The following is an 18,692-nucleotide window of genomic DNA, read 5'->3' on the forward strand; positions in this document are numbered from 1 at the left end:
GGTGGTGACCTGTTATTATTAATTCACATTAATAATTTATTAATTCTAATAATTGATAATTATCTCTGATAATTATTAATTATTGCTAATAACCAGCTATGCTCCTCACAGATCCAACAAAGCTGACTACAAACACTGGCTTACAGAGAACACTTTAATCAAACAGTCTAGTTTCATTTTTTAAATGACTTACTGCATAAATTAATTGGCTACAGCTGATATGATCTGCTGCCAGCAATGTTTGTCATTTTAACTGATGACAGTGATGGTGCCTAAAAAAGAATGCTGCCTGAATGTTTTGTATGTTTCTCTTTGATAATAAAAAAAGATAGTTTTACAGACATCAGAGCTTTGTGAATCTGGGTATTTTATCAACCTGGAACCACAACCAAACCAGAAGATGACCCAATTAATGAAACATGAAAAGTTGCAGGAGAGAATGACCTCTTCTCACCCAAACCCATAAAACTAGTCTGCAACACTCCCTCAGACCTGGATCAATGACCATAATAGTTGAAATGGAATTATGGTATCAGGTATGGCAGCAACGTAAGATAAAAAAGATCAACATTAAATCTTTGGTTTCGCTTGTCATTTTTCATTTCTAAACAGCACTGCTGACCAGCATGTGTGGTTAACACGTGCTTAAGAGTGTGCGGAGTAGAAACTGACATCAACCTGGGGATGGAATACATACACAGTGTTTGTTACCTCTTGCAGAGTTCTCTCATTCTGCTTTAAAACTCCAAAACTGCTTTAAAAAAGCATGACAAAGGTGTCAGTGTGAAGTATTTTTTCTCTCCTGGATAACATGCATGTAATCTAAAGTTAATGAAGCTACTGTTCTTAATGAGTTGTAAAGATCAGACTCACCGTGTTGCTGCAGGTTCTGTAGCGGATGTTTTTGCCATCACAGTTTCTGCAAAGGAAGGTAAGAGGAAAAAAGATTCTCAGCATTAATGGAAACCAACAGGTGAGTCAGTGTGGAGCTGTGTGGAGAATCAAACCTGCATCATCTTTAATCAAAAACTCATAAACATAAAAAACTAAACAGAACACAAATCATCTCTTTTGTCATGTTGCTATGTACAAGCTTTTGTACACCTGACAGAACATGGAATTGAATTATTATCCATTTTACATATACTATATGATCATTCGATAGTGATAGAGCAATAACAAGACAAACATTTTATATCTGGTTCAGTTTCTAAAGGCCTGCTGTAGATCAACCAATTCTACAGTGTTCAGCTATGTTGTATTGAGGCAATGACAAGACACAGCCATGAATTTCCCAAACCTTTGCAAATAAAACTGTTGCACCTTTAAGTAGACAGGACTCTGTCTTCTGTTTTTGCAACTTTATTCCCTGGTGCCTAATTTATTCTTTTGTATTAGTTTTTTTTTTTTTTCAAGCAACCGGAGCTCACACAGCAACCACCTCCACCACTTAACACATTCTCTACACAACAACTGCACACCTGCACACAGACTGATGATGTAAGGTGTCTCTGAGAACTGTCACACACAATAATGAACTAAAGCAGAATAATAAACAAAATATCTGAATAATAATACTGATGCAAAAAAATTAAAATTCCGGTATATTCTTCATCTATAGTATCATGAAATTTAGTCTCCCAAATATTTCTAGGTCACAAAAAAACAACTATCTGCACAGCTAGATAAACAAAATATATATTTGTTGTGATTTGGGTGATGTTTTTCCCCCTACATTTTCACCTTGACCTTTACTGAGCGTCTTTTAATTTGCTCTGAATTGGAACAGCAGCTAGATCCCAAAATGTTCAGTAAAGATGGTGGATGAACGCACACATCCACAGAGTAAAATACCCGTGAACACATGTATGTGTGCACACACACCTGTTAGATTACAGCACAGTCCACCTGCAGCACACGTCACCCAGCCAGCAGCCATCTCAGCACTTCACCGAGCTCAAGCTGGCAAAGCCCAAAATGTCAAGCAAAACTGGACACACACACACACACACACACATACAGTGTCAGAATGAACCTGAGCCTTGTGTGAAATGTGCCATAGCAGAACGTTCCTTTCTCCGTGACAGCATGGACACGCTGTTAAATCCATTCCACCTTGTTAGCAAAAATAACAACACCCAATCTCTCAGTGTGTGTTAACTGCCATAAAGTGCACACAGCTTACAATAACATTAGACTCAACTAGTAGCAGCTCATTTGTCCCAGTGTAAAGCAGGCCTGGTCTAATTTGCCATTTAAGGCAGACAGAGAGATGAGGCTACACTGCAGCCATTCAGCTGACTCCAAGCTAAACTAGCCACAGAAAACAGCAAGCCATGGCTCCATATTAATGCACCAATTAATAGATTTCTCCCATTGAAATGCATGAACTACTCAACCATGGTGGGACAAACTGTACGTGGGCGTGCACCAGTCCGTGCATGTGTGAGTGTGTAGGTTGGGCGATTGTTTCAGGCTCTGGGAATGTCTACAGTCATGTCCATTTGTCTTCCACTAAACTCACAACGCTGACAGCAGTGCAGGCTGTTGATGGCTTTTTCAGGATATAACTACTGTGCCACACAGTATACTGTAAAAAAGAAACAATTACAACAATGTCAGAGAAGCACTGTAAAGCTTTGTTTTGCTGTTCTTTATCAATGACTGCAACACTACAGTGGTGATTCAACCTGTACTTCCTACACCACTTCTAGTTTGTGAAAGTAATTCTTGACCCTGGAAATAGTAGTTTGGTAAAATAATCTGTAGGTCCACTTACTGCCAGTGCTGTAAGGCAAAAGCTACTATCTGCCTCTGTGTTTGGATTTACACTGGGCCTACACCAGACTCAACAGTGGTCAAATACATCTCACAATTGCACTGGGACATATTACAGGATTTTTCTTTGAAAACTAGGTGTTATGCATACGGTGTGAAGCAAGCCCAGATGGAAATAGAGTTGGTTTATTAGTGCCAAAAGAGGTTAAAGGATGCGTTCACAAAACCTTTTTATCCTGTATGTGATTTCTGAATGCATTTACGGATGTTTTTCCTCAATGGACACTGGAAATATGCCATCAAGTTCCCACTGAGTGTACAGTAGCAATGTGTGTATGATGTGTGTGTGTGTGTGTGTGTGTGTGTGTGTGTGTGTGTGTGTGTGTGTTTTGAGTTGACTGAGGTTTGACTCTCAGAGGAAGGAGTGGGATGTTTGTGTCAAATTGTGTCAAGTAAGTTGAGGAGGGAAAAAAAATTGGATGCTATTTGTATCTGATCAGAGTGCATTATCTCTGTTGTGAACATGAGCATTGTTCACATTAAAGCAGTGGTTGTTAAAGTATGGCTCCTGACTATTTACCAAGCGGCAGCCTCCGGGGCTGGAAAATGAAGCCAATGCGGAAGTGCCAAAAACTGCAGTTCCTAGAATGACCACTTGAGGCTCCAAAAGTGAGTCAATCCCCATAGACCCCCATGTTAAAATGCCCAACTTTACAGCAGAAATAAACATGTTTACAGCCTGGTACAAAAAACAGTTTTGGTCTCTGTAGCTAATTTCCCCTTTCATGACAACTGTACGGAGGGTGAATTTTTTTATAACTCACCCGTTTAAATTTTATTAAGCTGTAAAGTTATGCATATTGAAGGACATGGCTGCTTTGAGTGACAGGTCCGCCAGCCGCTAGGTGGCTTGTTTCAGCCATTCGGCCCGCCTCTTTGCCCATTTTTGATTGGCTGGGAGTTAGGCAGAGTCATGTATTGCCAAGATGGCGACGGCCGGAGTGGCTCACTTTGAGCTTCAAAACCGCTCTTCAGAAACCAACGGGTGACGTCACGGTAACTACGTCCATATTTTTATACAGTCTATGGTATTTACAGGTGGGTCATATCTACAGTTAATCTTTTTTTATATATTTGTTGTTCAAAATGCTCCTATATAGTGTCACAACTCCTTGTTGTAGCCTTACACTGCAGTATTGGGCCACTTCATCACCCAATAACCTTCTTACCTCTATTTATCTGTAATTATACAAATAACTAAAAAATATATGTTCATGTGGAGCAAATACTCTAAAATTGAAGTATTTTGCAAGAAAACAGACAAGGATATGAAGGATATTCATTTACCTTCATCCAATCTGAATATGTGAGTTATGCCTTTGATAATGCGTAATGCATAAAAGAGCTTTTCTGTCATCTTTCACCATGTAATATACGGCTGACAAAATGGAAAGCAATGATCACGATGAGTCCACTTGAAAACTGAAGAAAAGATAATATTACAAGCTGTCAAGAGGCGCATACAGGGATGAAAATAATGAACTCACAGTAATATATTGACTGAAAATATGAAGGAAAGACAAAGAATGAGGAGGAGAAGAAGAAAGGAGAATACTATAATCTTATTTGTGGCAAAACACCAGAGACTAGAGGCACCATTCTGGACCAAACTGTGAGAAGACGATTAACCTCATGTGAACTGCTTCACAGTAGGATGGAAGGGCATGTTAGTTTCCTTGTTGCTTGTGTAACTTGCTCTTTTCAATTTTAGATATAAATGATGAAAAACCAATCAATGAAATGCATACATGTCACTTTTTTCTCACTCTATTTGCAGGCTTCTGTCATAGTAACTACTATATCCTAGCTGGGCACGCCATACATTGTTATATACATGTTATAGTGCAGTTTTTATGACAAAAAGTTTGACACAGTATGAAATTATTGGTGCGTTTTTTTCTAATCATTACTTTGATTATTTACAGCTGTCTGGAAAAAAAAGCCTACATTTGATGATTATGAGGGAAGGTATGAAGGTATAAAGAATGTCTGTTTTGATGATTTCCAAACTGATTCTACACAGATGTTCTTTCTCAACAGCCACTGAACAAACAGCTAAGTAAGTCGGGATCACTGCACCAGTATGACAACTGTGTGCTTCAGTTATGACTCTGAGAAGAATGGGTGTGACTTTTGACATAAAATGTGCTAATTGGCTGCTATGGTTGTGGTTCCCATTCACAAACAATAGAGGATGTGCACACAGTACTTATAGTACTATATGTAGTAGCTTATATATGGACATTTTCAGTGTTAAGAAATAAAGCAACCTGCTGGTAAATGTACTGTCTAGAGGTGAATTTTTTTTTTTTGGGGATTGGGGGAGGCGTGAAATTCCTTCTGTTTCACTGCTGGACAAGTTAAGAGCACAGCTATACTCATACTGGTTATTATATTATGTACTGAGTTTATTTTTATTTGCATGGCTTAAAATCAAACAAATACATACAAAAAACAAGAAAAAAGAATGTGCAGGCAGTAAAAAAAAACTCTATCTATAATCTATATCTATAACTAAATGATATATATGCATACATATGAAAGAAAAACAAAGTCAAACTATTGAAAAAACAATTTTAAAATGTTTTAAAATGTGCTCTAGATGACTTTAAGGATGAAGACATTTTAATCCAATGGGAATAGTAGTTCCATAAATTCGGATGTCTGTGTCTGACTGAAAATGGACCTCTGGTTGTCAGATGTTTGGGAAGATGAAAATAAGATGATTGTCTGGTCGAGTCAGAGTGAATCTCAGACTTAGTTTCAAAATAAGACCAGAAATGATCTGGTGTATTTCCCTCCTTGAATTGTATCATATATATATAAAAGTACATATTTGGAAAATGTTCATATCATTGATTGTGAGAAGTTGAGTTTCTTGAAATAGAGGATTTGATGGGGAGCAAATCCTCTATTCTTAACTGCCTTTTACTAGATATACCAGACACACAATACCAGATGTGTTATGTTAGTGCAAAACCTCATATCAGAGGCATTTCCCATCCAAAGCCATCAGTCTGCACCTCTATCAGCTGTCACCAAGTGACACACATCAAACTGATCATCCAAGCATTGATTATAGTGCCTGAAAAACATTCAACAGCATAAACATGCAGAAACAATGTGAGCTGTCTTAACTTAAAACAGGTGATTCTTCTTGCAGTTTCAGTGGAAAACCATCATTATTAAAATCAGGAGCTCTGACAACATCACTTCATACAAATAACTAATTCTGCACCCTGAGCTAACCGGCTTCCTTCTTTCTTGGGACAATGAACATTTTCCACTCATTTCTTTTGCGGTTTGTGCAGTTTAAGACACAAAAACTATGTCACTTGTTGATCTCCTCATTCTAGCTTGTTTTCTGCCACTCGTGTGCACATGCATCTCATGCTCAGAAACTCATAGCTTTATTTAATTATTACCTCAAAAAGGACTCCAACAGGTTACTGAGAAACACATCACGCCCAAAACCTACAGTAACAAGCACTTGTGTAGTGTAGACAGCCTACCAACTGTTGACCCAAATTAGCTTTGTGAAAAGATCAAAGCAACATAATTTAGCAAAAAGTATCATTCACTAGCCTGTTATCATTCAACATCGTGTCTGACAGAAATTTCCCTCTAAAATCTACATTCTCATCATGTAACAGCTAAAGAGCAGCAGGAACGTTTAGATTCTTTTGGCTACAGACAGATATTTCCTCTGCTCGCTGAGTGTTGCTGTATGGACAGACAGAGCTGGTGGGGGTTAATGGACCTTTAAAGGGGAGGAAGACACAGTCTGGCACCAGAGGAGGCGCAAAGACAAGCTCTACTCCAAAAGAAACACTGGACCCAGACAAAAACCCAGTGTGTGTGTGTGTGTGTGCAGGGTTCTTTGAATGAAGTTGCAGATTAGGCTCAATGTTCTTATTCTAGCCAGATGCTCTGTGGTCCACAGAGACAGACACACAAGTACATTATATATGTACTGCACACACACACACCTCAGTACTCCAGATAAGTCCTCACAGTTTCCAGCCCTTAACAGTACAGGCAAGAACATGCTCTGTTGAACACACACAGGCATACATAGCCTTGCACACAAAGAGACATGTGGGTAACACACACAAATACACACAACACACTCACTTCTCCAGAAAGGCCTCTCTAATTATGTCCAGAAGTCAAACTGACCCTCACTCATACAGTCAGTAGTGTGCACACACACACACACACACACACGTACAGGTCTAGCAGGTCGGCTGGCTTATTGGGAGATGGTTCTGTAACGACTGGAGTGTGAATCTCCCAGTGCGGAGGAAGTCTGAACAAATCAGGACCGCCAATCATTTCCAGACTCAGGGTGCTGTGATCAGGGTTTACAGCGATCAAGGCCACACTCAGCCTGTCTCAACCATCCACTGCCACTCTACAGACGTCTGAGGACGTGGAACCTCATCAGACTTCAAACAGTCACCAGGGACGTGCAGGTCAGGCCGATAAAATGCAGCTTTGATATATCATCACGGAGGACTTGCAGGGGGGCTTAATAAGCATAATCAAGGACAGGAAGTGAATCTCGATACCTCATTTGTTGAGAACTTTTACCCAAAAGATGTCAACATGCCATGATCAGATGTTCAGAGTAAGATAATGTAATGCTTATGGAAGGCGAGACGCCACGTGGCTGCAATTATTTTTTTTAAAACTGTGATCTTACTGTGATCTTTTAAAACTGTGATCTTACCCTAAAAGTCATTTCCTCACAAATAACACAGAGCTACTGACATCAGACCAGCTGTTCAGTATCTAACTTAAACTAACTTCAACTTGATGCAGACTCTATTAAGTGAAATGTGTGTCCAGCTGAGAGGTTTTCCTCTCACATCCCCTCCTCACTGTGACTGACTGAGTCATTTGTCTCCACTTTTCCCACTGGTAAAAACTCAGAAGGTCTTCTTTTTACAGAAATGGCGACATGCTGCTCTGAAAAATGACAGTGAAACGAACATATGATGTGTTGACTCAATCAGTAACCTGTCCAGCTGAATCAGATAGATCCTGATACATGTAGTTACTAGATGATGGTGTAAATCAGTGTTTCCCAGCCTGAGGGTTAGGACCCCGCCAGAGGGTACTAACGTTGCAGATTTAGTGCAGTTATATTTTGGAGAGTTTTTCCTTATTCAAATTGAGGGATGGAGGATGTTAAATTGCTGTACAGACTGTAAAGCCCCCTGAGATGAATTTGAGATTTGTGATATTGGGCTATATAAAGAAAAATGGACTTGATTTAAAGGATGCTGTAAGAATCACCCATATTCATTTACAGATCAGTGTACTACACTGCTTTACTGTAGTCCCTGCTATTATTACATTAAACTTTTATTTTTGACACTGATTTAAATCGATCTACTAGTTGGAAAGGATTCAATTACAATTTTCATTTTTCAGTACTATCCTCTAAATTCTGCAGGCTACAGTTGCTAAAGGCACTGCTTAATGTGTTGATATTGATTGAATCATCAGATTGAGCTGCCTCATTTGATGGAAACTGTTTGCACCTCTCCTACCAGCTGTGTGCGCTGAGTACTGAAATACCACAAAGCAATGGGGAAAGCAAATGTCAAGGTCCAGGAAAATACCAAACTGTAAGAGTGCTGTTTGCACTGGCTGTAGCGCCGCAACAGAAATAAAGCCCCGGGTGTGTCAATCAGCTATGTTTGTCACAGGTGTTAATGGCAATTAAAGTCTAATCAGGCTGATGCAGACCCATTCTAAATTGGGTTTACACACAGCATCCTGTGCAATCAATTCTGGGCTCCAGCAAAACAACGTGTCACTGCAGCAACAGTTGTACCCGTCATCCACATTTTTACAACTTATCTAGCAAAAGTAGTACCTGAAGACTAGTATATTAGAAACAAGTATATCAGTATAACAACGGAATCCAACAATACTACAGCCTAAAAAATCACCAACAAAAGCTGAACATTTTAATGAAGGTAGGATTTACTGCTGGGCTGTTGCATTACTTTAGGGGGACCTAATAAACTGGACATTGAGGACCAGATTTACTCACCGAGTTTGCATATTTGAGGATTCAGTGTCTGATCTCCTATGACAGCTCCTGGACTGTACCTGGTACTGACCTCCGAGATACATTCTGGGAGTGATTGAGAGCTGCCAGATTGGGCATTTTTCTGCATAACTGGGCTACTTTTTGTTTAATTGTGTGGGTTATAATTTTTTGGGTCAGTTTGTGAAAATTCAGGTTACTTCTTGTACCATTTGGGGCAGTTTCCACCACTATATAGTCTATAGTCTAATAAATGAGCCCCTCCCCTCATTCAAGTGGAATTGGGGATCTCAGATGAGATCACCAAAGTAGGGAAAAAATTATTGCATTGATCTTGATTACAAAATATTTACTTTGTCCACAGCTCAACTCCACTCAAAATATCATCCATAAAATTATGATATTATACTGTGTATTAGGGATGTGCAGAAAGCCCAGTATTTGTATTTGTATCTGTATTTGTTGAGGCAGCAAAATTATTTGTATTTGTATTTGTATTCGAATAAAAGTGGAAAGAGGCTTAAGAATCCTGTTTTTGTTTTTATTACACTTTTAATTTTAGAAAATTAAAGTGTTACAATAAGTGTTCATAAGTAAACTACCTTATGAAGGAGGTCCCCACACTGGGTCTTGAACTGGAGTCTCCCAGATCATAGACGACTGCGCTGACTACTGAGCTAAAATTTTACTCATCGCCTCATTGCAGACAAACCTCTAACTAACAAATATTTTTTTTAAATATTTGTATCAAACAAATATTTGTAAAAAAAAAAAAAAACATTATTTGTGCTTTGCCGACTAATGTATTTGTATTTTATTTCCAGGCACACCCCTACTATGTATATTATACACTGTATTATGTCACTGCCAGCAATGTGTGAGTGTGTCAGTGAATGGGTGAATGAGAGGCATATTGTAAAGCTTTTTGCTATATAAAAGCAGGGAAACTGCAACTCCAGCCTGCTCCTTCAGTTTCATAAAGCATATGTGTTTGAGGCAGAATGCATCACAACTGCGCAGAAGCTGCAGTGAATCTAACCTTGTGTGTACGGAGAGCCTTTAAGATTGAAATAAAACTAAACTAAAAAGTATATCATGTGTCAATATCAGCACATTGTTTAACCTTACAGTAGTCTGATTGAAACAAACCTGTGACCTGGTTACATTACAGTCAGTGTCTATGATGCAAATAGGGAATGAGCATCTGGATAACAAAGCTAAGTCTTGTCTTCAAGGATCATAAACATCTGTCTGTCAGCCCTGGTAACTCTACACCCCGTAGGGAGAAAACCTTTCCTCTAAAGGAAACATTCAATGGTGCATCACTGGCCTGAATATGACAAAACAACCATAAAAGCACCTCCAGAGAAACCCAAAGGCCAGTTTGCAGGGTGTGTTTACTCCCCCTTTGTCTCTCTTTCAGTACTACTCATTTTAACTCATAACCACAAGGTGCCAATTAACAAGCTTTAGCACTGCTTTGAGTATTTACCACATATGTGTTTTGTGTGTGTGTGCAGCAGAGATGTTCTCACTTATGACTTTGATGCCCAGAGAGGGAGAAATTTCAACTGTGGCAGGTGAGAAAGTGAGGCTGAGCTGCAGTCAGAAATAATGGAGACAATTATGTTGCCAGGAGGTGATAGAAGGATGCCACAGGGCAGTCTGAAATAGACTGGCTGTGATGAGTTCCTGAACAGGCAACAATGCACAACAGATAGTTGAGCAGACACAGGCTGACAATGAGAGCAGACTGTCTCATTGTGGCTTTTCAAAACAGTTGAGACTCAGAATCCGCACATTTGATGTGTTTATCAGTGTGAGGACAATACAGTACACACCCAACTTTCTCTCTCCCTCTCTCAAATAAGTGAAGCTGATTTTTAGAGTTCCCTGATCTGCATTATAAGTACAATGTTGACTAATGTTGTTAATTATCCTTTACAGTGAGATGTGTGTTCTGTTTTTATTTTGTTTAGTCATTTAGTGATTCATATTTTTCCACAGTGTGGACCTTTTAGCCATGCTAGCAGTATGACAGTGTCAGTCTTTTGGTCGGTCCACCACTTTCTAGACTGAAATTATTCAACAAATATTTGATGGATTGCTATGAAATTTTGTATACATTCGTGGTCCCCAAAGGTTGAATCCTAATGAATTATGATCACTTAACTTTTAGTTTAACGCCACTATGAGTTTCAATGGAGTTATTATTATAACAAAGGTTCAGGAACAAGACCACGCCCCTCTCTCTCACTAAATTCAATCACCTGTGCCTCACTAATTCAATCATCCGTGCATACCTATATAAACGTGTCTAACCCCTTTCTCTCCCGTTCGTCTCAGTTCTCACGCGACCTATGACACACGCTTACCTCCCGCCGGTGCTCTGTGATCCACGTTCCTCGGCAACATACCGCCCACAACTAGATCCAGTAGTACAAACGAGATATCTCCTTCACCACCACATCCACATGGAACCCTTCTCCTCCAGACGCCGCACTTCTGATCAGCTGGGATCCAGACGCTCCACACGCAATGGCCCACTCGGACGCGGCTCTTTTCCAAGCTATTAACATCTTCAACCGGATGTTTGCTCACCTCCGGTGAGCTCTCAAGGAGACGGTCGTCCCACTTTTCATCTTTTCTCTCATCCCCGTGTCCGCAGGCTGCACAATCAACCCCCGCACATACATCCCCTCATCCTTTCCTCTTCCTTTCCTTCAGCTGCAGCTACCTCTACGCTTTCGGCTCCACCCGCTCCAGCAGCTCCTTCTTTTATGTTTCTTCCCTCAGCCCTCAACCTTCATCCCTTCATCCCTCAACCCTCATCCCTTCATCCCTCACCCCTCGACCCTCATCTCTTCATCTCTCACCCTTCGACCCTTGACCCTCAGCCCTTGATCCCTCATTTCTCGACCCTCATCCCTTCATCCCTCATCCCTCCCTCCGTCCGTCCTTTATAAATCATCCTGGCTCTCCTCCGTCAATATTATTTGTTTACAGCACCCTTTTTCGCTTCCTCCTGCCACAGCTACTAGACCTCCCTCAGTCTGCTTCTTTTCATTCATTCAACCTTTATTTACATCTCGAGGTATCATTGAGGGCATACCCTCATTTTCAGTGACATTGATTGTATCAACTGCTTTGCCACGGTGAACAATTTTCATTGCAATCGCTTCATATGGATTCATTGCTTCAGAGAGCCTAGTTTTTCCTCATCATTAGTTGATATGTAAGGAAGCCACAGAGCTCCCTCCTTTCTAACCCCCTCTGTTTCGTTTTTGTTTTTGTTTTCGTCTCATCCCTGCGTCCACAGGCTGCACAATCGACTCCTGCATATACATCCCCTCATCCCTGCATCTTTTCCTCTTCCCTTCCTTCAGCTGCAGCTACCTCAGCGCTTTCAGCTCCACCCGCCCCCATAGCTCTTTTCTTCTCTTTCTTCCAATAGCCACTACTGGTCCTGCTGTTACCTCAGCCACAGTCACTCCAAGCCTCGGTGCTCCCTCTACCGGACACACTCCATTTCCTCCTGTTCCATCCTGCCATGCTCAGACGCAGCAGTAGGTGGTTTGCCTCCGATCAGCCACCTGAACGGTCACCACCCCTTCCCCCTTGCTCTCTATGAACTGTACCACGTCATCTTCGCGGTCCTTCTTTGTCTTCCAGTCATCCTCGTTCATACAGCCTACTGCATCATCGTCAACCATAATAAACTAGAAATTTAAATCCTTGGCATCAGTCTCAGATTCCCACCTGAAAGCCGGTCCCTCCATTTTCAGCTTCGATGCCTCCCGCGGTCTTTCGTTCCCTTCACTCAATGTCCTGACCCTCTCCTGCTTCACCACCTTCGCCTGTTCCATTCTCAAGATTAAATCTTCCACCATTCACGTCTACGTCACGTCTACGCCAGCTGAACTAATGTCTCCATAAAACTTGTTTCACGCACACTTCGGCATGTTATCTGTAAGTCCGAACCACATCTTATGCCAAACGTTCGCCCCTCACTTCAGACTTCCTGGCCCACTACCAAACTCTCCGCACAGGCAACCTGTCAGTCCACATTTCTAACCGTACTCTGGCCAATTCTTCCGCACTGGAGCTGCTTCAACCACTTCCAAATAAGAAATCCCAGACCACCTGTTAAAATTAAATAGATAAAATTCTCGACTGCTAGTCTTCCCAAGGTTCCATACCTACCTCAGCGACATTCAAAGAGCCCGTTCTCACTTAGTCCAATGAAGTTAACTTTGGGGGATGACGAAGCAAAAAGCTCATCGAGACATGTCCCCCACCCTGAGTCTCGACCCCCGGGTTCTTAGATGCTCCAGCCTCTTTGTGATTCCATTTGGTCCCGGTCATCCCCATGCCATTGACCCCCTTCATCCCTCTCCTTGACCCCCATCCAACCCACCATACACTATCCTCATCCAATCCTGAACCCTCTCGACAATCCAAATAAAATTACTTTTTATACCGTTCAAATGGCGTGGTCTTTGTTAGTGAACTTGTAGTTTTAAGTGAAATGTTTCTTCATTTATATGATGAATTGCCACCAAAGTCATACATTCAGACTTTCACGGCCCCTGCAGGGTGAATTGTAATTACTTCTATATATACATTCTTAATCATGCTTATGGTGCATCTGACTACAGTCACCGCAAAAAAAATTGAGCTCTCAGCAGTTGTGTGTTAAGGTGTAATGGCTAACAGCATCACTCACCAAAAAACCTACTGACTGAATGACTAGCAACATCAGGGCTTGCCTTGCCTGAGGTGAAAACTCAAGCAATGACAGCAGGTAGTTATTGACTTACCCAACATGTGTTTATTTCCCACTAATCTATCTTCTATCTAAACACTGTTGCTGGGGTTTTATTGATAATTCACATGCCCACTCTCATTGTGTTGCTAACATTGGGGAAAGCTGCAAGTGCTGAAAGTGAATAAAGCCTTTCTCTCCTTCACCAACTCTAATTGTGTTGTTAATATTGAGGCATGCGATGAAAGTGTTTAAAGTTTGCACTTCAAATTTAGGACAAGCACCGGAGGATCTGGAGATTGCAGTTGATTCGACAAAAATCCTTTCCTGGTTCGACTGTAGCTCACTACACTGCTTGCCACAAGCTACTGCTGGGTTTTTTTTCTTACTATACTGCACACCTTCTACACATGTGTGAGTTTCAGGATTATGGCAGAAGAGGCAGCTCATTTATTTTTATATTTCAAAGAATATATGGCTGAGGATATTTAATATGAAATCATCTTTCTTAAAAACAGAGTCTTCCTCAATTAATATGGAGCCACGTCACCCAATAAAGCACTCCAACGTTGTGTGTGTGTGTGTGTAAATGGGATGAAGATGGGGTTATCAAACTGAACTTTACATTCCCCTCATTTAATGCCTGCACTTGTCACTTACATATATTTCATCAAACTGGACTTAAGATTGTGCAGTACATTCACATCATTTAATTATTTATGCACATGTCACATTTAATTGTTGCTCTTATCACCTTTATACATTTCATACACTTCATTTCTTTGTCCATAGCAGAGTCCATATTTCCTTTGTACAGTCAATATTGAAGTTTTATATCCCATTTCAAAACTATTAGTATTCTATTCTGTAAATAGATTTTAAAATTTCAATTTAATTTCAATATTACTTTATTTCATGATTATTATTATTACCTTACTTTTGTCTATTTTTATTCCTTCCTTTAAATTCAGTAATTCAAAATAATAGTAAGGGGGAAGGATATACAACTTAAAATGGTTGCATTTTGTATTTATTTTAAATAAGTTTTTTTCTTTTCAAAATACATATTTTACTGCTGTATGGTGATGGGACTCATCAAAAATTTCTGAGGAAATAAACCATTCAAACCTGCCTATTCAGTTTGTTTTGGAATGTGTTAAATGAAAGAAGCCCCTTTTGTCAGCCTATCAGAATTTTGCTCCTCAACAGTTGCTGGAAGGAAAATGTCTGCTTTCAGCTCTGTGATTGGTGGTCCAGCTATAATTTTACAGATGGCTGAGTAATTCAAATGACAATAAAACTGACCAATCATAATTATATCTTCCCCCTAAGTGGGCCGGCTTTGTTGTCGCTACTTTATGACAAATTCAGCCCGCTGTGCGCTCTGAGAGGGTCCGCACCATTAACACGCTGGTACACCTGTGCTGTACTGAATAGGCAGAGTCTCCCGGCCTTTGACATTACGTGTTAAACGGTGCAACAGCGCACTGAAATCACAAGCTAGCAGGAAAAAAACAGCTAAACAAGCCAGGAGTTACCATGGCTAGTGAGGATTATCCATGCTTTTTTCAAGATGAACTTTTAATGAAAAGTTGGAGTTAATTTGCAAAGGAAGACCTACACCAGAGATAATGAAGAAAACCAAGGTTTTTTTCAACTCTACTTTTTTCAAGTGACTCTGTTGTGTATGTTATGGATTATATGGAAAAACGGTCATCAATATGCACGTTACTAATGTTGGCTGTGTGCGCGCTGTGATGTATGTGTGTTTGTGTGTGTGTCTGTAAGCTTATTAAATTTTGTTGGTTTTGTGTGGTAGGAGGGTGGCTGTCATGCACCCATATTCAACTGAGGTGCACAAAGCTTGTGTGATGATGTGATTATTTGCATTTTGCTCAAGAAATTAGCTGTTTGTTTTGGTGATAACTCTCACTCCCTCTGTGCTGTTTGCTCGTTACATTGGTTGGACCAAGTTAGCATCTTATTTTTGTTTCAGAGCTGGTATTGTCATAGGTAACCTTTGCAGTACTACAAGAGAGGACACAATAAGTTGGGCTGGTAGTTTGTGTTTTTCCCAACAAGGGAAGGGAGGTCAGAGAGCCAAGGTTCAAGAGTCACGGTTCGCTCTTAAACGTAATGGTTGGAAAAGGTCAGCTTGCTTTTTATTTTTTCCAATACTACCTAACTTTGGTGTGAATATAATTAAATAAGGTTATTTATGGTGGAGGGAGGGTCATGCATTTCTCCCAGTCTCAGCCTCAGGGAGGCTCAAGGAAAAATATTTGTAGCTCTGGGGAGGGTCATGATAAAAAAAAAACCAAAGTCACACCCCAGCCACCCCCCTCCCTCTGATTAATAACAAACAGTCCCTAAATAAAAGTTTTGTAGAGTAATGCAAATCAGACATCTTCATCTTCATAGTAACGGTCGATGAGGCTCATGGGTAATGTAGCCGCTTCCTCAATTGACAAACAACCTTTATTTCTCAGAATCGAAGGAGAATAATTACTGATGGTCTTAACATTAACCTGTCATATTGTTGTGTTATCAAGGACACTTTTTGTTTTTGTGCTGAGAAATGTTAAGGATATCATTAAAAGAACACCTTAACATGGTGACAGGAAGGAAAATACTTCAAGGTGGCAGGTCCTCATTGATACACATTGATGTGGTGAAATTTTTACTTTACAAATTATGGACATGGCAGATTCGCACGGGATTAAGATCACAGACAACCTCCACAATTAATACAAATTACTAGAGGTCCCCAGGTGATACTAGTCCTGTGTGAATAGGGCTTCAGTCAGTATCCTGAAACTCACACATGTGTAGAAGGTGTGCAGTATAGTAAGAAAAAAAAACCCAGCAGTAGCTTGTGGCAAGCAGTGTAGTGAGCTACAGTCGAACCAGGAAAGGATTTTTGTCGAATCAACTGCAATCTCCAGATCCTCCGGTGCTTGTCCTAAATTTGAAGTGCAAACTTTATACACTTTCATCGCATGCCTCAATATTAACACAATTAGAGTTGGTTAATGAGAGAAAGGCTTTATTCACTTTCAGCACTTGCAGTTTTCCCCAATGTTCGCAACACAATGAGAGTGGGCATGTGAATTATCAATAAAACCCCAGCAACAGTGTTTAGATAGAAGATGGTGTGGATCGTAACATTAGTGGGAAATAAACACATGTTGGGTAAGTCAATAACTACCTGCTGTCATTGCTTGAGTTTTCACCTCAGGCAAGGCAAGCCCTGATGTTGCTAGTCATTCAGTCAGTAGGTTTTTTGGTGAGTGATGCTGTTAGCCACTACACCTTAACACACAACTGCTGAGAGCTCAATTTTTTTTGCGGTGACTGTAGTCAGATGTACCATAAGCATGACAAAGAATGTCAAGTCAAGTCAATTCAAGTCAATTTTATTTGTAAAGGCCAATATCACAAATCACAAATTTGCCTTTGGGTGCTTCACAGTCTGTACAGCAATACAACATCCCCTGTTCTTAGACCCTCGAATAAGGAAATACTCCATAATGACAAGGGATATCACAACAATAGAACCAAAGTAAAGTCATTTAACATAATTTGAAGACATGTTTCTTTTCCTCTTTGTCCCAGTATGTGTTGAAGTCCCTTCAAATAGTGTTTCCTTCCTTTGAGAATAGTGCAGTACCCTCACGTCTTGCTTTAAATACTACTGTGATTAATGTGGTGGATGGTAAGGTGTGGCCTGCGTTTACATAGCACCCTTCTAGTCTTCCGACCACTCAAAGCACTTTTACACTACATACCACATTCACCCATTCACACACATTCATATGCTGATGGCAGAGGCTGCCATGCAAGGTGCCTGCTCATGAGTAGGAATCTAATCATTCACACACACACTCACACACCGATGGCACAGACATCGGGAGCAATTTGGGGTTCAGTATCTTGCCCAAGGACACTCTGACATGTAGACTGGAGGAGCCAGGAATCGAACCACCGATCTTCCGATTAGTGGAAGATCGGTGAGCCCCATGGGTATTTACAATGAACAGTTTGGGTAACCATTTTACCATTTACCAAGGTTGACTAGCCTGGAGGTCTGATTGACTGACTGCTAGTGTTTCTGGGCCCACCAGACTTATTTTAGCGACGTCACCATGTTCCCAAATCTCATCATTTAACTTGGTGAGAACAATGTTATTATTAAACAGGAACGATGTCTTCAAGCACAAGCTGTATATACAGGATATTCATGGTCACCACAGACTCTTTCTGTATCCTCCACAGACTCAAAACATTATGTGCCTTTAAGGACTCAGTGTCCTGGTGAAGCGACTGAACTGGAAATATCTGCTTAACAGGTACAGTATCAGAAGTTTTTTGCAGGATATCCCTCCCTTGATCATTAGAATATGATGTGTGAGTTGAACAGATATACAGCTCTGATTAAACAGTCTCATTAACCCCAGCAGCAAGCAGCTGCTCTCTACAGGGATCACATACTGGATTCTTTTTTCCTTTTTAATGATCAGATTTCAGCTGCAAGGTATTACCATATTTCAAAGATGCTGTCAAATTTTGTCTTGTTAGATGTTAAATGAAGCTTACCCTCCATTGAGGCAGCGCCGTAGAGAATAGGAAGCTCCTCCCCCACAGGTCCGAGAGCAGTCGCTCCATGTTCCCCAGGCGTCCCAACCAATCTCCCTGTCTTCATCTGAACGAGTCATCCTGGACGTCTACAGAAGGGAAAATACCAAGTAAAAATCACATTCATATTAAGCTAATTAGCATTAGCAAACAATTCGCTGCCAGCACAAAATATTCACACTGAACATATGCAAAGTGTTCAATGTCAGCATATTAATTTGTTCCTGACTAAAGTCTCAACATTTTTAGCCATACTGAAAGCCTGAAATATGTCAAGAACTATTGGATGGATTGTCATGAAATTTGGTACAGATATTCATTTTGCTCACAAGATGAATTGGTATAACTTTAGGAGTATATGAACCCTGCAGCTTCACTGTGAGGACGGGA

General features: G+C 40.4%; 1 protein-coding gene across 6 annotated transcripts in view; it reads right to left on the reverse strand.

The window, feature by feature from the left end:
* adamtsl3 (ADAMTS-like 3) overlaps positions 1-18,692 on the reverse strand; it is a 296,275-nt gene that overhangs the window by 140,585 nt on the left and 136,998 nt on the right. For all 6 annotated transcript variants that reach the window (XM_042405614.1, XM_042405639.1, XM_042405622.1 and 3 more), the window contains 2 exons: positions 18,264-18,391; positions 874-919 (listed from right to left, as the gene is read on the reverse strand). In XM_042405614.1, coding sequence (XP_042261548.1) covers positions 874-919; positions 18,264-18,391 — 174 coding nt within the window. The remainder of the gene's footprint in view (positions 1-873; positions 920-18,263; positions 18,392-18,692) is intronic.

Source organism: Thunnus maccoyii, chromosome 1 (assembly GCF_910596095.1).
Source record: "Thunnus maccoyii chromosome 1, fThuMac1.1, whole genome shotgun sequence".
In the NCBI taxonomy this organism is placed as follows: domain Eukaryota; kingdom Metazoa; phylum Chordata; class Actinopteri; order Scombriformes; family Scombridae; genus Thunnus; species Thunnus maccoyii.